Source organism: Carassius carassius, chromosome 4 (assembly GCF_963082965.1).
Source record: "Carassius carassius chromosome 4, fCarCar2.1, whole genome shotgun sequence".
Lineage (NCBI taxonomy): Eukaryota > Metazoa > Chordata > Actinopteri > Cypriniformes > Cyprinidae > Carassius > Carassius carassius.
Window position 1 is genome coordinate 24574878 of NC_081758.1, and position 21060 is coordinate 24595937.

General features: G+C 38.8%; 1 protein-coding gene across 1 annotated transcript; it reads right to left on the reverse strand.

Annotated features, from left to right (window-relative positions):
* Positions 1-572: 572 nt before the first annotated feature.
* Positions 573-20508, reverse strand: LOC132139576 (tumor necrosis factor alpha-induced protein 2-like). Its single transcript, XM_059548040.1, has 13 exons — positions 20369-20508; positions 14527-15053; positions 10569-10789; positions 9514-10288; positions 7814-7928; positions 7564-7674; positions 7296-7396; positions 6892-7002; positions 6060-6195; positions 5856-5978; positions 5620-5775; positions 5132-5253; positions 573-1595 (listed from the first exon to the last, which is right to left on the reverse strand). The coding sequence occupies exons 2-13, from the start codon at positions 15036-15038 to the stop codon at positions 1274-1276; spliced, it is 2805 nt and encodes a 934-aa protein (XP_059404023.1). The 5' UTR covers positions 15039-15053; positions 20369-20508; the 3' UTR covers positions 573-1273.
* Positions 20509-21060: the final 552 nt, after the last annotated feature.

The window sequence follows — 21060 nt, forward strand, 5'->3', positions numbered from 1 at the left end:
AAATAGAACATGCAAGCAAAAAAGAGATGTGCTGCTGAGTCCAGAAGAGAAGGTGGTCTTGATTGTTTGGACTTCTCATATACTGTAAACACCTTTAAAGTAAAATGGCTGAAAAGATGCCTTACAAATCCAATATTACTGTGGCATTTTATTCCAAATAAGATATTTGACTAACTTGGTGGCCTGCCCCCCGCCCCCCACAAAGTTCACTTTTGAAATAATACTAATATAACTGTTAGAAATGAGTATCGTTTTTTCCCTAGTTTAATAACAACTTGAACTGTATTCTATCTGTGTCTGATGATTTTGGTAATATTTTAACATATAAACAATTTATGAATCTCCATAACTTTCCACTCCCACCATAGGAATATAATATTTTGAAGAGAGCCATCCCAGTAGGCTTAACCCAGTTAATTAAAAGTCACCTTAAATTCAAAAAAACATTTTTAAAGTCCTACTGAGCCCAAATTTTTCAACAGCACTGTATGAAAAAAAAAGAAAATGTTAAAGAAAAAAAAACAGCAATTTAATTATAATAAATTCATTTTCCAGTCAATAGGGCATTATTTCTGAAACAATATCACACACACATTTAATTAATGTTAGATTTCAGATCTCAGTAGCTCAGATTTGAATATTGATGAGACCTGAAAAGAAATGAGATAAACAGAATCCTAAACATTAGTACAAAATCAGAGGAATTCACATTCTTTAAATGTCACAATCTCAAATGTAGCTGTTTATGCATTGTAGACCTGTACCTGGTGTTTGACACAGCATGTACATGCATCTGCTCTGTGTGTGATTTAATGTCAAGCTAAAGCAGTGTTCTGCACACAGCCTGCACTAATAAAAATGTCAGCGTGTCACCACTCTACAGTGATGACTTTCCTGCCGCTCCTCTCAAATCATGTGGCTGTTCACACGACAGAGGTCCAGCTAGTCAGTATACAGCAGTCCACTAACAGCCTGTTTAAAGCGAGAGAGAATTTTAGATCATTTCCCGTCCTTTGAAGTGTCCACTTTTATTCCGCTCCAGCTGTGCTCTGAAGGACAAGTATTGTTGTGATTCTACTTTTGCTGTCATAACCTCATCTTATCCTCCTTTTTGACTGGGTTCTGACCACATTTATCTGTGGAAATAGACTAAGCCATCTTTTTCTTAATATTATACTGATTTGATTATGTAATGCTGTGTATTTATCATTTATTGTGTCTTTTCTAAATATCAGGATGCTATGTATTGTAGTTATGCTGTATTTCATTATTTTTAAGGTTCAGTAAAGCGCTTTGCGTGGCTTGATTTTGATCTATCGTTGGCATGTTTCTCATTCCGACGACTCCTGCTGCGATTACGGTGTGGCCGGGCACTGGAGACCCACGATGACACAGTGAGACCAAAGCGGATCAGAACCAGCCCCAGACAGGACATGTCTTTGGCCACTGCGATTTCAGAGAAGAGGGCACGATCTCGGGGTAGATTGATGGAGCTGTCGCTGTTCTCTAAGTCCCGGACAACAGCTAGAATCTCCTGACGGTCTGTCTGATGCACCATCCCACGGACATTCAACACAGCAGAGATGTGTCTCCTCCTGTGAGGAGATGGAAAGAGAGAGGGAGGGCATGGTTCATATTTCACATTTTATCAAAGCATACATAACTCTGCTTGCCTTTGCACAAAACAAGAAATAAATTAATCACAGTTGAAAAAGGTATATAAACCCAAATATAAATATATAGGCTATATGTTAATAATAATAATAATAGAGACAACGTGTGAGCTCATTAGAAATTCATGGGAAAGTAGAGATGCACCAATAATTAGTATTTATCTTACAGCTATAAAATAAACTTACACTACTACTAGTAAAAAAAAAAAGGTAAAAAAAAATTTTGCTCAGGTTTTCATCTTATATTCATATTTTATTTGATTTTAGCTTTATTTCAATTACCACATTTGTGATAGTTTTATTAAAAAAAAAAAAACACTTATTACAACACCTAAACATATAGTATGAAAACTGGACACTCATATTGAGATTTACATTTGGAAGTGTTAAATTATTGGTGTTATGAAGATTATTTTTAAGTGAGCATTAGATAATGACAAAGGTTAACTAGGGAGAGAACGGGAAATTAACAGCACAAATAAATATCCAATATCCAACTGTTGCAATAAAATATCTAATATTCTCTGATAAATATGGAACAGAAATATCATGCATCAAAAAAAGATAAGTTTGACTTGATCATGTTGTCTTGTCAGTTACAGTGATCAATTAATTCTGATGATGTTTAATCTGTCAAACCGAAGTTTCATCAGTTTCATTCCAGACCATTATTTAGATAAAGGGACAAAGAGAAACTTTATGATCAAAACAAAGCACAAAAAGTTTAATTTTACTAAAAATAGCAGTCTGGAATTAATTCAGAGAAAAGTCATGTAAGAAATTTAAACAGCAGCGTAATTAGGCCCCACACAATTTCATGGAGCCCCATTTTCCAGGGGGGTTGATTTCAACCAAGGGGGGCCCCAACACACTAAACAAACCCCTGAATTTAAACTGAATGTGTTTCTTTGTAATGATCCCTTGACAGTGCTCATGGCTCAAAAGCAAACTCTGAGTCAGCGCTCCATACTGAGAAGATGGCATGTCCTGTCTATAGATAACAATGTGACAGTGTGAGTCTATGATAGACTTTCACATAAACAGACAGTCAAAAACAGGAAGCACCACTGCTACACAAAGAGAAGTTAAGTAGCCTCCACTTTTTGGCTTTTGATCTTTAGTTTGTCTGTGTGTGTGTGTGCGTGTGTGTGTGTGTGTGTGTTTGATTGGAGTGTGGCACCAGTCAGTCTCCTGTGACCTGGCAGGAACAAGAAGTACTCCACAGCCACTTCCTGTCTGCTGAGGAGGGCTGTGCGTCAGCAAGCAGGAGCACTGCCAGCCAGGGACTGAGTGCACACACACACACACACACACACACTCCTCTTCATTCAAACAAAAGCACTGGACTAAAGTGGGGTCACATCATCCCCTGTTTACTGTCTGCTGTTCCCTCCTGTCCACATGAAGGAAAGTTGGCACTGAGATGGAGCACCACGGTAACTATTTTCAGACAGACATTCTTAGAATGACCTCAGGAAACGGAGTGGTGTTGTGAAAAATAGTCCTTAAGGAAATGAGAGAGGAACATGTCAGATTTTTCATGAGTGAAAGCACTTTTAGATGACAGAGCTCAGGTTCTACCCTTCCGCATGTCTTAAGTGTTCAGCAAAATTGTATTAATGTAATAGTTATGTAAATGGACAAAGTTACATATTAGTATACTGAGTGCTTCAAGAGCCAATCAAACGTGTTCCTTGCAGTTTTATGCTATAAAAAAAAATTCTACATCGTGGTCTACATTTGGCTTCTGTTTTATTGCAGTTTTTAAACAACACTTGGTTCCAGTCCATACATTTTATTGGCCTAGTTCCTTTCAAAAGGGCCATTCACACAGAATGCATTTTTCCATTCCACCCTCACTTTTTTATGAAAGCATTGCGTTTGTATTTGTATCGTTTGTATCAGCATCTCGTGGTACATAGTGTTCTAAAAATGCTAGTATAATTTTTTTTAACATTTCACTGCTTAGATCTTGGTTATTTAAAAGCCAAAACGTGTTGCGTGTGAATCATTTATTCATTTAGCTGACGCTTTTATCCAAAGCGAGTTACAATTGCTATATATGTCAGAGGTCACACACCTCAAGTGTCTTGCTCAGGGACACATTGGTGTCTCACAGTGGATTCGAACCCGGGTCTCTCACACCAAAGACGTGTGTCTTATCCACTGCGCCAAAACCACCCCTAAGAGTGCTGAAATAGAGTACATTAGCAGATGTACTGTATTCCAGAGCATGCTGTATATTGGAAATGAAGCAGCCAGTGGATTTGTCTGGAGCGAGGCGTGGATCAGAAATTCTTTGTTTTCTCTCATTTAATGATTGTTTTGAGATAATTTTTCTAACTAGTGAGGACACAGGGAAAAAAAAGGACTGGAGCTGATTAGAAGGTATGTTAGAACTAAAGGTCTACAAGGAGGACCAGAACACCAGAGACCCAAGGAGCTGGGACATGACCCGGGATCCTTATGGGTTCGGGGCTATATTTGAAATGGTCAGCTGGGTCCAGGTCAGGTCCCAATCTATTACTTTGGGTCCCGGGTCTGTTTAACATTGTGTGTAATACCAAGTCGATCAGACTCGGAGAGCACCCGGCCGTTATCAGAGTCAGTCAGTGCTGTGCGTGTGTTGTTTTGTAACCTTCAAGTTGCAAAATTATGATGAGGACATGAGTCTGAAATATTTGAAATAAGGTGGGAAAAAAACACATGATGCAATGACTTTACCTTTGATGATTGGCTTTTTGATTTAGAAGGCGGGACTTTTTCCGCCATACTGCGTTTTGCAGTTTCTCCCATTTTTATAATATTGTGAATGAACCGTTTTGTTTTTATATCAAAAATATTTGCTCAGACTTGGCTCAAGAGCACAGATATGATAGCAAATAAGTACAGCTAATGTCAGCAGGCAGCCATGGCATTGGACAAGCAATCGTTATTATAATCCATTGGCGAACAGTCTAAATTATCATGCAAGATGACTCCAGATACAAAAAATGCAAAACTGCAAAAGTCGCATTTGTCATCCATCACCTTGACAACGAGTGGATTTGTGAAGCTAGAATAATGAGTGGATTAAGCATTTCAACTGGCAAGAGAGGAATAACATGGATTAACTTTCTTGGCGAGGAGGATTGTGTGCATCACAGTCAGGTACAACGGAGAAGGCTTCTTACATTAGGTAAGACACAAAGTTTAATTTTCGCAACTTGTTTGTCGACTTGTTAATAGCAATGTGCTGTGGAACATGTGCCAATCAGGTCCAGAAGGGTCTGTGTCTTCCCAGTCGGATTCAGGTACAACTTTCAAATAATTGACAATCCGGTCCATGAAGTTTTGTACCCATGTAGACCTCTAGTTAGAACCTAAACCATACACTTGCCATTTCTGGGTATCCCTGCATCATAGTTTCATGACAGGCCTCTGAAAAGGGGTTGATTCATTTGTCCTAGTGGTTTTACCGTATATCTGGAAATTCCTTCACCAAAACTCCGACTTCCATCTGAATAGAGGGAGTGTCCTCCAAAACTATGATGTCAGCCAGGTGAACAATAACACTGTCCAACCAGAAGGAAGTTGACTCCTGTGAGAAAAAAAACTCATTAACTAATTTTGGTCTTGGCATTTTTGTAAAATAAAATAAAAATAATAAAATTAAATTAAATTTCAATCTGATTTGTAATGTCTTTTCACAAATTAAACTTTTTTTCCCCATTGACAGCCATAGTTTTATGCTTATCTTCAGGTTTACGCACCTAACAGTACAATGCAATAAATGTTGGAATGAAACAATACGTTTTCTTTTTTCATTCTACAAATGGGTCTTTATGCATGAAAATATAGCTGCCCTTATACAGTGAGAAGGTCCCTCGTAAGGAGATTATCATAATTTTGGAAATCATTTAAGATAATGTAAGGCATGATCTTTATTAAACTTAGTGGCACTGACCAGATCTTTAAAAAGAGCCTTAAGCTGTTTGGCCTCATCCTGCAGACGGAATGCCACTCTCTTCCTCATTTTGAGTGATGTACAAATGACCCGCCCCCTCATGATGGCACGAACATATTCAACCAGGACCCGCCTGTGCACCTCATTCACCAATGCCTGATAGTCAATCAGATGATCAGTCAACCAACCAACCAACCAAACCATCTGTGAGAAAGCATGAGTGCTCTAACTCATACCTGATATGGAGGGCAGTCCATTCTGCGGAACTTTTTAAAGTGCTGTTTAATAGTCATCTCAATGCTCTCATAGGCCTCAGTGTTTTCCAGCCACTTCCTCTTCACCAGCTTATCAAAGAATGGCTGGAATCATGCCGGAATATCATCAGTGAATACTTTAAGAAACATACATGGGTCAGATGTGTATGTGTGCAAGTGTCTCACCCTGATGTTTTCAAACAGTATGTCCGAGAGAACTTGCACTGACTGGTTAACAATTCGCTCCAGAGAAGATTGAGCTTGCTGGGAGACGTCCTCACTGCCAAAGGCGTCACACAGATGACAGCGCTCCACAAAATTCCTACAGAGTTCAACACAGGATTTAAATCCTGCACAGTTGAGTCATCTTATTTTTTATTTAAGTGCTATTTCATTGCATTATTATTTTCATATTATTTATATTATTCTTGGATATCTTTCATAAACATTGTTTTAAGCTTGTGCTTTTGGGTTAATGGTATCAGTTTAGTCATGATTCTCCTAACTATGAACAGAATCACATTCTCTTATTTTGTTTCGTATTGTTCTTCTTATATGTCAAAATGCACATTATTCTAAAATGACTTAGTATTCTCAATATACACTGCACATTTTAGATGCAAAATGCGATTTGTGTGTATAGTATTGTATATAATAGCATAGGATATTCAGAAATTTGAAAAACTACACCAAGAAAAGTCTCTTAAAACAGGGCCCAATGTACTATGTTAATATGAAGGACTTTTCACAGATTTTTTAGCCATATTTTTGTTTTTTTAGGGTTAAGGAAATGTCCTTAACATAATTTAACAGATAAATACCAGTAGCTTTTCTTTTTTCAGTATTTTGACAGTATTTTTATATTAGAATAGTGATTTCTAGCCTTACCATTCTTAAAAACATAAATATAGAGAATATACAGCTCTAAAGACTACTGATTGTTCTTTTTTCAGTCCTCAAAAAACACCCAGGTTGGGAGAGGTTTGAATAGATAGATATAGTGAATAAGATGAAAAACCTGAAAGGTGGAACACAGTTGACAAGAGCAATGGTTCTGGAGACATAACCATCCCCACGATCCTCGAACTCTGACTGCGTGTCATGGAACATCTCAACCTTTCTCTGGAAACTAAATACCACAGACACACAAACAGACAAATCTCATAATTTTACACTTCCCTATTCAAAAGTGTAGACAAAAAAAAAAATACTCTTTGAATAAAATGTAGGGACAACACAAATTAAAAAAAGTGTCCAGCCATAGATGTGCACACAATTATTGTGATGTCAGTAAATGTCTAAATATCATTAGATTAATTATATGAGTTTGCAAATATCTTTTAGTAAACATGATCATAATTTTTGATTAGCTTTTGTCATTATCAGCATTATTATGATGATACCGTCTTGTCCCCATCTCACCTGTGCAGGAAATCTACAAGTCCATTCAAAGTGCAGCGAGCAACACGAGCTCCTAGTGGCTGACTGACAGCTGTCGATCTGTCCAAATCTACCTTTAGCCTCTGAAACAGATGAAGACACACATGGATGCAAAAAGATATTCACAACGACCTGGTTATCATGTACATACACCAACATACATTGCTAACCATAAAGTGCAAGGCATGCATAGAGTCAGATTGCAAAGAATGCAGTAATGGCTGTAGATGTGTAGGATTGATGGTATTACCTGTATAACAGAACGAGCGAGGCCAGACTGATACTCTTCAATGTGCAGCGTCTGAAGCCATCGCTTTTCTTCATCATCTAAAACTTGCGAGAGCTCTGTAGTCATCTTGTCCTGTACAAACACACACACACACACACACACACACACACACACACACACACACACACACATATAATGGAAATTATTTTAACACAATTATTTTGTTTCCAGAGATTAATAAGTAATGCATAATTTGACTAAAACATTTTACCCAAACAGTTTCGACACAGTCCTGTTCCAGACGGTCTATGACATCTTCAGGAAGTAGAGGTTCTAGAGCTTCACACACTATAGTGCTCATTGCTCCAACTGAAGCCAGGACGTCCCTATGGAACACCCACAGTCAGAACTAGTGCATGTTTGTGTGTCCATAAGGGTCAGTGTGTTCAAGTTCATTTGTGTTGTGCAGTGTTGGGAAAATAACAACTTAATTTTAATTTGAAGAAGACAGACTACAGAGAAGCTACTGTTTAATTTTTTTAAGTAGTTTGCCTGCAACTAAAAAGTTAAGCAGGTCTAAACAAAGAAGACATTTGGTGTGACGACCAACTATTGTAACTCATACTTGCAATTTGTTCTCTGCAATTCACCCATCCAAGTGCACACACACAGCACTGCGTATAGAAAACACACCATGAACACACACCCAGAGCAGTGGACTGCCATTTTGCTGCAGCACGCAGGGAGCAATTGGGAGTTATGTGCCTTGCTCAAGGGGTTATGAGGGTGGAAGAGAGCGCTGTTCATTCACTCCCCCAACCTACATTTACATTTATGCATTTAGCAGAGGCTATAAATTATTATTATTATTTTTTTACTGTGTGTTCCCTGGAAATTGAAACCACAACCTTTTTTGCGCTGCTAATGCAATGCTCTACCACTGAGCCACAGGAACATTTACTGCTGAAACTTGGAATTTAACTGGGACTCTCAAACAATTAGGACACAACTGCACAAATTGATATATACATTTAATTGAATTTATAAATAAAATGTAACAATCTAATGATTAAACGTTTCACTGAATCAAATATGTGTGTTTGCTGGCACCAAAACAATAGGGGGTTTGAATGAATAATCTCAATTAGGGTGACAGTACACAAATTAAGATCCCAAAAATGGGCAGTGATGTCACAGAACAACCAATCTGGGCTCCCTGAAGTACCTTTAAGTAAACAGTTCTTAAAAGAATTTATTTTCTTAGACTAAAGAAGATTTTAACTAATCTAAATGACTTTTTCTACTATAAAGAACCTTTTGTGCCATGGAAAGTTCCAGAGATATTAAAGGTTCTTTAAGAGTGTCTCAAACTACAACAGATAATCACAACAACTTCCTATTTTACATAACTGAGTCAAAAATCTAGTACAGGATTTAATTTACATGAATGATTAGTACAAACCAATTCACTACAATGTATCACAATTTCCAGCACTGAGGGCCATAATATGATTAACTGATTCACTAGTCTAATAGTCATTTGTGGGTTATAAGAGGCTTATTTTCACTGTGACACTTATTTTACACTGTGACAAGCTCGTCTTTAAAAACATTTTAAAGTAAATAACTGGAGAAGTTCTACATACATTGTTCACAATATGATCTTAGTTTTGTTTTTTCTATTTTATATTTCATTAAAGTGCTGAAATATTGTAATGCTACTGAAAAATACAGTTAAATTAATAGTGTGACTACTTTTAGTACACAAGACCGGTGTTGTGGATGTGTACAGTAATACTCCCAGGTATTTTGCACCGTTGTTGTTCATTATAATAAACAATGCATCTGATATTAATAGACCTGAGCGCATTTTTCCACCGGGTCATTAAACCAAGTGGAATGTAAGTGCAGGAAAGGTGTGTGTAAAAATAGAAAACACACCTCAGTGTCTATGTATACAAATGAAAATACCTGCTGTAAATGTTGTAGATCCAGTCCAGCAGTGAGTATGTGTCTGTGATCTGAATGGGTCCACTAGTGACAGTCTTCAGTCGTTTGGCAACAGCCCTGTGATAACTCTGCATGTAGACCTGAAACACACCAAACTCCTCGGGATAAACCGCCACCACATTCCGACGTGCCGCATCCATGTCTTCCACCACTCTGCCCCTCAAACGCTCCAAATACATGCCCATCTGGCCTGCAGCTATGCCCCCTGGTTGTGGAAGACACCAGTCAGCTGCCTCTCCCACAGCCTCCACCCACCTTTGATGCAGTCTCCTGGGACGCTTGGAAGGCCGGGAATGGTCTTCAGATTGGTTACCATCTTGGATGGTGGACTGGGCCTCTTGCCGCAGGGCCCATATCTTGTCAGCCTGCTCCTCCTGTTGAATGACCAGCACCACTAGGCCAAGCTGAGGTCCGCTGCAGGGTTGACGTAGTGACTCCCTCACCACATCCCACATCTCTCTCTGAAGAGCCTCGTAAAGCAACTCAACGTCTTTCACTTTGCGCAGCCCAGAATCCCACATGCTTGGGACAGAATCCTCACTGCCGGAACCAGTCAACAGGGGGAGCCAAGGAGAATATGTGAGTGTGGAAGGAGTTTTGTTACTGGGCGAAGTTGGAGTGGGTGTGGTTTGTGTCAAGAGGGAGGGATCAAGTTCACACTCCCTCTCAAGCTCCTGGATGTGCGTGTCGGCTAGCAGCAGGTCTCTCTGATTAACTAACTGTAGGATCTCCAACACTATGAGAGAAAGTGAGAGTTAATGGTCATTTAGGGCCATGTGTTTAATCACTTGATGTGTTGTTGTCTTTGAACAGCTACACAAAGAAAGTGAGTCATTTCCTGTCTCTGTGAAAGTGTTGATTGGCCAGTGACTCACAGGGACTTTTGGACCTTGATACTGCTCATTAAGTGTAAGGTGTTATGGGTCAAACATGGAGACCGCTGACTGTTACACTTTGTACGTGCCATAAAAAGTACAAAAAGTACAGATGTAACAAAAGTAAAAACACAGCTGTACCTGATAGTGGCTCCCTGCGTTTTACTAGTGGTTCCTCTTCTACTGACTCTTGCTCATCTTCCTCTGAGCTGCGGTTTGTTAGCGAGTCTCCTCTGAGTTTGCTCAAACTGACCATTTGTAGGAATGAGGGACGCCTACGATTGTCTTCATCATTTTCAGTAGTCAGATCACCTGTAGGTAGACTATCTCTGCGCTCACTCTCCTTACGACGGCCTGCCAACCTGAGGAGAGAAGATGCATAAAAAAATGTCCTTTCAAATACCTTTACAACAACTTCAGAAAAAACTAGTCTCAGAAATAATGATTTGTGCAACACTGATTCTCATCTGGTTGGTTTCAGGTCTGGTCAAAAAAAAAGCTAAATGCAAACAATGCTGCACAACTAATAATGTTCAATATTTACAATCATACATAATTAGGATGACAAAATAAATGCAATAAATGCCAACATTTAACAGTGGGAATAAATGCATCATATTTCTTTTGTTGTTGATGTCATGGGCTGTGGTTGGTTGTATTTTAATTTACTGCCATATCAGTTTCATAGGCTATTCCATGGCAGATACACATAAAACATTCAACATAGTATCATAAATACAATATGATAAAAACAAACATTTTATAAAATTCAACTTACAGAAAAAGACAAGATTAAACACAATTTTATAAAAGATTCTATAAATGTACTTGTGATAAAAATTGTAAAGGTTCCCCTTCTAGGGAACCTGTGCTGTGTCTTCTTGTGGACACATTGGTGAATGCCACCAACCGTACCAGTTTCTGAAGAGCATGTGAAATAACTCCTATTTGTCCACATACCCTGTGACATCATAGGTGGACGCCCGGCAGTATAACAGGGTACCTGCTGAATACATCACCAACTTTTTTTGTCTTCAGGAGCCTTTTGTTTGAAAGCAGTGTGTATTATGTCTGTAAAATGGGGTGAGCATTTCAAGAAAGTGTGTACCTCTGTGTCCTAGGTTCTTGACACCTGACACCTGTTTTGTGCCTTGGTGAGGAGCAGGTTCATTTGGTGCTTGAAGACTTTGTATGCATGCATTGTGAGAAATTTACTATGCAGACGCTCTGATCATCTTTGTTTCATTTCTCGAGGGAAGAGGGGCAAGCATCTGCGTCTGGGGGGTTGGGTTTCTCTGCTGCCGAGTAACAGCGAAAACTCAGCTTTTAGGATCTGCAGATCAAGCTTGCGGAGAAGTTCGAGAAAGGTATGAAACTTTCAAAGACTCCACTGCAAGCACGGCATGGGATCCAGACACTCTTTCATTAGAGTCCTCTGATCCTGATAGTGTGCTGCTGGGCTCTTCTAGTCAGGATGATAATGAAGAGATAGATGTGATTGGTGACGATAATGAAAGTGTGAGCACCGAGTCATCATCTGCCACTCCCAGCCACACCTACGGGGATATGCTGATAGTGATGGATTGTGATACTAAGCGTCTCGATCTCGCTTGGTTTCATGAAAGGCCTAAGCCTGCTCACAGCCAACTAAATTAGCTTTTTCTGGCTGGTCTTCATCATCCGGCCCCCAGGAGTCTTCAGAGTCTTCCCCCTGTAAAGAAGAAATTTGCGAGAAATCTCGCTTAGAGTGCATCATCCACTTTGAAGATTCCTGCCTTGCCATCCATAGCATTTCAAACCACCGCACTACAGATCTAGTTCTCCGTGCCACCAGAAAAACTAATGTTGCTCTAGCTGAGGTTCATAGACAAGACCAAAAGTCTAGCATCACTAACCACGCCCCTTCTCCCTCTAGGAGTCATCAGTGGAAGGCTAATGTTAACAGTGGGAAAAATGATCTCAGGGACTTGCTAGATAAGAGACGCAGTGATTGCCAATGTCCCAACGCTAGCACTTTTTGATCATTCTTTTCCCATCCTCTCCATCCCCCCTCTAGTTTTATGGCCACTGCTTACATCAGGCTCTGATTCTTGACTAATGATGTTTTATGTGTTCACTCTTAGCGTATCGTTTACTGATGGTTCAGATCTTCCTCATGTGAGCTTCTGGTCAATAAAATGGTGGTTCGCTAGCCTCTTGGGACTGACACTGGTTAGGGACCTGTGTAGGATAGCTATCTGAGGGTGGTTATATTCCAGTGGTTATGGCAAGATGGTGTTTAATTAAATTCAACTATCTTGCTCCCCTACTTAGGGTTTTTCCCCTTGAGGCCTTCCTTAGACAGTGCTGTCTCCCCTTAAGTAGACAGCCCCACCACTGGCATTCTTGGCTATTGCAGTGGTCCCCTTTACTAGAGCCTAGCTATCTGAGGATAGCTATGTGCTAGCACAGTATGTGCTACACTAATTAGGGTTTTTAAGTAGCGGTTTCCTGAGCCCCCACCGAGACAGTGATGTCTCCCCTCTTGGGTTTTAAGCCGACAGCCCACATTTGGTGGTCATGGCAGTTTTAACAGTCCTCTTTTCTGATAGCTCCATCCTAGGTACATAGCTGAATCTGAACACACATCTGAAGATAGCCTAGTGTTTCCTCCCCTACCTAGGGTTTCTAAGTAGCAATCTCCTGAAACTTGCCTAGACAGTGCTATCTCCACTGCTGGGGTTGTAAGCAGATAGCCCACTCTCTGTGGTCCAGGCAGTTTTGTAAGAAGGTTTACCTGATATCTATCTGAGGCTAGCTGTGTATCAATTACACATGGTCTAAGAGCCTATTCATAAGACCCTTAGAATATAGCAATCTGAAGATAGCTGTTTTCTAGCTCAGCAGCTACTTCCCCTTCTTGGGCCATTAAGTAACGACCTTCTTGAGGTCCTGTCTAGAGGTTTTCTGGTTTTTGCCTCTTCAGTAGTCTTTTGTATCCAGGCTAGTATTGCTCACATAGCATAGCTATCTGAGGGTAGTTGTGTTCTTAAGATGGTTTTGATTGTCCCTCTTTCATCTGAATTTGGTTCCCCATTTCTGCCAGGTGATGTGAGCGGCCCATGGCGTCAGTGGCTTGGCCCCTTTCTGAGGAAAGTTTCAGTGTATGTCTGTCACTTCCTTGGCGCTCCTCACCAGGTGGTCAGGCATATGCCTTGGCAGGGCAAAGTTGGAATTTCATACCCCAGTGTGTCCACAATAGGACGCAATGCGAGTTCCCTTGAAGGAGAATGTCTCAGGTTATGCATGTAACCATGGTTCCCTCACGATGCCTTTGGCCTGCTTGTTTTATGTCTCCTTCAGACAACTAAGTTGATGGCATATTCAGCAGGTGTCCTTTTATACTGTCGGTGCCCGCCTTTGACATCACGGGCTATGTGAACCAATAGGATTGGAGTTTTTTCATATGTGCTTCAGACACCGTCCTTCCTGTGGCATTGCCCAATGTGTCCACAAGAGGATGCAGCATTTTGTTCCCTCTTGAGGAACCATGGTTACATGAGTAACCCAGAGACATTCTTCTGTGTCCATAAATAAGTCATTGAAAGTTTGTCCTGATAAATATCACCATCTCATAACATTATAAATTGTAAAGACCAAAAATATATGTTTTATAAACAAGTTGGTGCCACAGTATTGTCAAGGGCTGTGGTTATGATTTGTGCCAATCACAATATATTTTGCATAAGTGCAGAGAGAATAATACTATCGAATTAAAGGTCGGTTAGAAAGGGAAATCCACCATATCTATTTTTGAATGCATGTTATTGATCTTATTGTGAATGATTCATCCATGCAGCTCATACTTTTTAATCAAATGTCACAACTGGGTCTTCCAGTGACAACATTCAGCAACAACCTTCTTTCTGGTAATTTATGTTGATTTTAATTTAGAAAACATTATATTTTGTATATACTTTGGCCTCAAAAGTTCATGATTATAATAAAGTATTCCAGTTTTTGTCTGTAATGATATTTGTGTTTTCAGTATGGGAAACCGTAGCATAAGCATAACCAGTTGAGAACCACTGCTATATAATAGGCATATTACCATTCTTACCTCAGTAAAGTCATGATTTCCTCTGAGGCTCGTCGATAGTTCTTTTTTTTCTTTCCTGAGGCAGGTGTTGCTGGGAGAGTGGCACTCCTTACTGATGGAGTGGCACCCCACACGTTTCTTCCTGTCATACGCAGCCCCTTGCCTAATTTTCCAAGTGTCTTCAGTGGTGATGAACCACAGATTCGGTCTAGAGTTCCTCTCTTTTCTTTTGATCCCTCAGTGACCTTTGACCCTCCACGCTGCTCAGCATTTGCCTCATTTTCCAATGCTTCGCTCACCTGGGATGACCTCTGGTAATCTTGTCCATTCTCCCAGACCTCACCTTCTTCATTTTTCCACCCCATCCCTGCCCATGCCCCCTCAAACGGATTCAGATCAGATGGTGGTAGAATGAGTTCCCCATTGCTATGGTTACTCTTTATGATGAGTTCATTAGTGAGATTACTCTTTTGGAGATTACCATTGCTGTGGTTACTCTTAAACCTCCTGGGCAGCCTCTTGAGGATGGGCATCCTGGCACTGATTAACTAGAAGACAAAACAGACTTTATAACATAGATCAGAAGCAATTGTTTCATTAAAACCACATCTCATTTAATTGAAACAATTTTGTATTATGTATCCTGAAGATCTCATAGTACGGGTTTTTCCAGTTTGTGTCACACATCTGCAGAATTCCAATTAAATTCCACAGATTTTAGTCAACTGCACTAATTGGACTAAAGTCATGGCCAAAAATACCGGCACCCTTGGTAAATATGATCAAAGGAGGCTGTGAAAATAATCTGCATTGTTAATCCTTTTGATCTTTTATTTTTTTTAAAAACAATCACAAAAAAAATCTAAACTTCTATTGGATATTATGAATTTAAAATGGTGGGGGAAATATCATTATGAAATGAATGTTTTTCTCAAATACACGTTGGAAACAATTATTGGCACCTCTAGAAACTCTTTTGAGAAAAATATTTCTGAAGTATATTCCTATTCATATTCAAAATTTTGAGCACTCCAGAATGATTATGAACAATTATCCAGCCATGGCTTCCTGTTTCACAGAAATATAAACAGGGTGGAAAACAAAGCCCAAATGCCCTTAATCATCCATCATAATGAGAAAAACCAAAGTATATATTTCTGATGTGCAGCAAAAGATAACTGAGCTTCACAAATTAGTGACGTGGCTTTAAGAAAACAGTCAGAGCAGTGAAAATTTGCATTTCCACCATCAGGGCAATAATTAAGAATTTCCAATCAACAGAAAATGTTACAAAACTGCCTGGAGGAGGACATGTCTGTATCGTCCTAATGCACGGTGAGGAGGAGAGTTGAGTGGCTAAAGACTCTCAAAAGACCACAGCTGGAGAATTGCAGAAAATAGTTGAGTCTTGGGGTCAGAAAACCTTAAAAAAATGGTCAAACAGTACCTACAGTCGTGGCCAAAAGTTTTGAGAATTACATAAATATTGGAAATTGGAAAAGTTGCTGCTTAAGTTTTTATAATAGCAATTTGCATATACTCCAGAATGTTATGAAGAGTGATCAGATGAATTGCATAGTCCTTCTTTGCCATGAAAATTAATTTAATCCCAAAAAAACCTTTCCACTGCATTTCACTGCTGTCATTAAAGGACCTGCTGAGATCATTTCAGTAATCGTCTTGTTAACTCAGGTGAGAATGGAGACGAGCACAAGGCTGGAGATCATTATGTCAGGCTGATTGGGTTAGAATGGCAGACTTGACATGTTAAAAGGAGGGTGATGCTTGAAATCATTGTTCCTCCATTGTTAACCATGGTGACCTGCAAAGAAACGTGTGCAGCCATCATTGCGTCCAAGAAAGTCCAGCAAGCGCCAGGATCGTCTCCTAAAGAGGATTCAGCTGCGGGATCGGAGTACCACCAGTGCAGAGCTTGCTCAGGAATGGCAGCAGGCAGGTGTGAGCGCATCTGCACGCACAGTGAGGCCAAGACTTTTGGAAGATGGCCTGGTGTCAAGAAGGGCAGCAAAGAAGCCACTTCTCTCCAAAAAAAACATCAGGGACAGATTGATCTTCTGCAGAAAGTATAGTGAATGGACTGCTGAGGACTGGGGCAAAGTCATATTCTCCGATGAAGCCCCTTTCCGATTGTTTGGGGCATCTGGAAAAAGGCTTGTCCGGGGAAGAAAAGGTGAGCGCTACCATCAGTCCTGTGTCATGCCAACATTAAAGCATCCTGACACCATTCATGTGTGGGGTTCCTTCTCATCCAAGGGAGTGGGCTCACTCACAATTCTGCCCAAAAACACAGCCATGAATAAAGAATGGTACCAAAACACCCTCCAACAGCAACTTCTTCCAACAATCCAACAACAGTTTGGTGAAGAACAATGCATTTTCCAGCACGATGGAGCACCGTGCCATAAGGCAAAAGTGATAACTAAGTGGCTCGGGGACCAGAATGTTGAAATTTTGGGTCCATGGCCTGGAAACTCCCAAGATCTTAATCCCATTGAGAACTTGTGGTCAATCCTCAAGAGGGGATTGACCACAAACAAAAACCCACTAATTCTGACAAACTCCAAGAAGTGATTATGAAAGAATGGGTTGCTATCAGTCAGGATTTGGCCCAGAAGTTGATTGAGAGCATGCCCAGTCGAATTGCAGAGGTCCTGAAAAAGAAGGGCCAACACTGCAAATACTGACTCTTTGCATAAATGTCATGTAATTGTCGATAAAAGCCTTTGAAACGTATGAAGTGCTTGTAATTATATTTCAGTACATCACAGAAACAACTGAAACAAAGATCTAAAAGCAGTTTAGCAGCAAACTTTTTGAAAACTAATATTTATGTAATTCTCAAAACTTTTGGCCACGACTGTACATCACCACATGTTGTTTAGGGGGGTTTCAAGAAAAATTCTCCTAGCTCATCCAAAAACAAACTCCAGCATATTCATTTATCAGACACGACTGGAACTTCAAATGGGACTGGCTTGTATGGTCAGATGAAACTTAAAATTAGCTTTTTAGCAGCAAACACTCAAGATGGGTTTGGTGAACACAGGGATAAAAAGTACCCCATGTGTAAAATAAAATATACTGCTGTATTTTTGATGTCATGGGCCTATATTTCTGCTGGAGGTCCTGGACATCTTGTTTAGACACATGGCATCTTTGATTCTATCAAATACCAACAGATAAAAAAAAAAAAACATCTACTCTGGTTGAAATCTTATAATGTTCCATGTTTGGATCATCCAACCGTACAATAATCCAAACACAAACCTCAAAAACAACACAGAAATGGGTCAATGGGCACAAAACCAAGCTTCTGCTCTGGTCATTCCAGTCTTCTGACCTGAACCCTACAGAAAATGAGAGGAGTGAACTGAAGACATGGAGCTGGGAATCTAAAGGGTCTGGAGTGATTCTGGATGAAGGAATGGTCTCTAGAGCTGTTAAACTGTCAAATGAAGGTTTCAAAAAGTATTGAATAAAAGGGTGCCGTTAATTGTGGCCAATGTGTATTAGAGAAAAAAAAAATCTGCGTTCAAAAGCTTGAGGTCAGTAAATTTTTATTCTTTCTTTTTTTTTTAAAGAAATTAAAACTTTCATATCAAAGGATGTGCTACATTGTTAAGAAGGGATACCAAAGATTTCTATTGTTAGAAAAGATTTATATTTTAAATAAGTGTTGTTCTTTTTAACTTTTTATTCATCAGAGAATCCTGAAAAAAAGTATCACAGGTCGCAAAAAATATTGCCAACTGTTGCCAACATTGATTATTCTAATAATAAATAAGCATATTAGAATGATTTCTTAAGGGTCATGTTACACTTTATACTGGAATAATGTCTGATGGAAATTTCAGCTTTGCATCACAAAAATAAATTATATTTTAAAGGATATTAAAATAGAAACCATTATTTTATATTTTAATAACATTTAGCAAGATTACAGTTTTCTTACTGTATTTTTCATTTTAAAAAATGCAGCCTCGATGAGCATAAGAGACTTCTTTAAAAAAAAACTACAAGTCTTACTGATCCCAAACTTTTGAATGGTAGTGTATATATACACACACATGCTATTAAAGGTTTATTTATTTATTTATTACATTTATTTGTTAAATGCATAAAAACAAGATTTTCTTGTATATTGTATCATGTCAAAAAGCAAGTCTGAAGTCATGTGTCCAGCTTCAAGGTAACAAGAGCTGAAACCTGTTCAAACTGCCTTTATCGGGTCTGTCTTAAATGACTTTGCCTTGTTGCATTCTCATTGTTCAGTATTCCGGTGAGCTGAGTGCATTAACAGCATATGTATGTGTGTGTTCTTTGAGGACATTAGCAGTTTTTATGCTCCTATAATGGAAGCTTCCATCCAGATGTGTCAGAATAGTTTCCTGTCCTCAGAGTTTCTCAGAACATATCTTCTTATACACAAACACCACACACACTCACTTTCTACAATGTCTCTCAGGGGATTAATAAAATATCTCCAACAAATTCTACAAAATCCGCAATCTACATGTTAAAAAGTATCAGTATTTTAGTAGTAAATCGATCAACAGGTAAACATTAAGAGAATTCCTTGTGAAATTTGCCTCCTGAAATATATTAAAATAAAGAGGTAATGATAGAGTAGAAGGGAAAGAGAGAACAACGGAGGAAGGGAGAAGTAGGAAGGTGCGGTTGTGTAGCACACAGTGACCCTTGTGATTGTGTTTCAGCATCCCTGCTTTGCATTATTTCTGCACAGAGTTCCCCCTGTTGTGGTGGTTAAAGATCTGGGCTGGGAACCAAAAGGTTCTAAGTTCAAACTCTTTAGTTTCATTAATCATAACCCATCACAATTGTACCTTGCAGCAAGTCATTTGCATCAGCTGAATGTGTACTTCAATTAAACTGACCCATTTGGTTGTTTATTGTCTGGATTACAGGTGAACTTTCTTCAAGTATATTTGTTCTTACATAATTCCCGGTAAAAGACGGGAAAACATCACTTGTAAATGTTGATGTTTAGAAAGGAATGAGATGTGTGTTTTTTTTTATGTAGAAACAGGGCTGCCACAGAATCTAATACTCTGGACCAGAACTTGATTACCTACATAAAAGGAAATGTAAGCACAATTAATTGCAGAGTTTTAGCAAGAAAAAAAAGTGCTTGGCAAAAGATTTCACTCTATCAGCATCTGATAAATATCAGATGAACAATTAATTAGTACAGTTAACAAGTAAAAAAAATAAATAAATAAAATAACACGGGCAAATTGAACAAAAAGAGTGATTATCCATTTTAGTTACAGGTGAACTTCATTAGCATAAGGACATCTGATGACTCTTCAGAAATATTTTGGACTTATATTTTATATATAAGGTATACTTTAGACACTAACCCTAACCCTACCTATAAGTTACTTAGCAAGTGCATGTCAGCATGTCAAGAGTAGAAGTAGATTGTGAGTGTTACATACATACATATGCACACACACACACACACACACACACACATACATGTATATATATATATATATATATATATATATATATATATATATAAATTTGATATATATTTTCTCTGTTTACTGTTGTCAAAATATGCTCTTACTCTGAATGGTGACGTTTACTTTCCCTCCTTTTTAAAAAGGATTTTAGTTTTAAGTTTGATAACATGTTGAAAGTACATAAGCAAATCTTTAAAAAAATCATGTTACTAATTTATCATCTGTATTTAGAAAGAAATCTGTAAAAAGAAATTTGACATACATATGTATACACACAATTAATAATAAAAATCTAAATATATGCATTGATAAAAACACAATCATATAAGCACAAGGACATAAGCATCTCTTACCTTATGCAGCAGTGGGCAGTCAGCTCAGGGCAAATCCATTCCAGTGTGTGTTAGAGTGATAGCAAGCCTATCAGTAAGAGAGAGAAAGGGGCAAAGTGTGTGTGTCTTTCTCAAGATTTTGGGGCCCTGTATTGGAATGTCGGAGGCAGCCGTTCATTTGCTACCAGATGATGATGCATTTTCCTGAGGAAAAAGAGACACCCTCCCTAAACAAACATACAGACACACACACACACACACACACACACATACAACAACACATGTACAACTTTAAATACACAGGCAGGTACAAATATATATTTACATATGCACCCATTTATTTATTCTTGATTTTGATGATAGTCACCTCAGCTGCCTCTTTTTTTTTCTTTCTTTTTTTTCGTATACAGAGTACAAAAAATATTGTCACATGATGTTCCTCTCAGTTCACACTTATACACCTGTGATGTAAGATGACACCATAAAAATATACTTTTTAAAGCAAACACAGGAGGAAAGGATTTGGAATCACTGCCATAGTGGATTAATTTAGCACAGGGTTTTTTTTAATTGTTCTTTAAAAAAATCCAGAGAACTCAACATTTTGGACGTTCCAGGAATGATATGTAATAAAGTTATTTAGCACAAACCCTAGTGGCCTCTCGGATAAGTGGTCAAGCACAACCATTTGACTTGAATAAATCTACTAAAAC

Coding starts and splice junctions, on each gene's coding strand:
- LOC132139576 (XM_059548040.1), bottom strand. CDS start 15,038: ATGCCCATCCTCAAGAGGCTGCCCAGGAGGTTTAAGAGTAACCACAGC. Junction 10,289..10,568: donor ACGCAGGGAGCCACTATCAG/GTACAGCTGTGT, acceptor TTTCTCTCATAG/TGTTGGAGATCCTACAGTTA. Junction 1,596..5,131: donor AAGGAATTTCCAGATATACG/GTAAAACCACTA, acceptor ATCTCCTCACAG/GAGGAGACACATCTCTGCTG.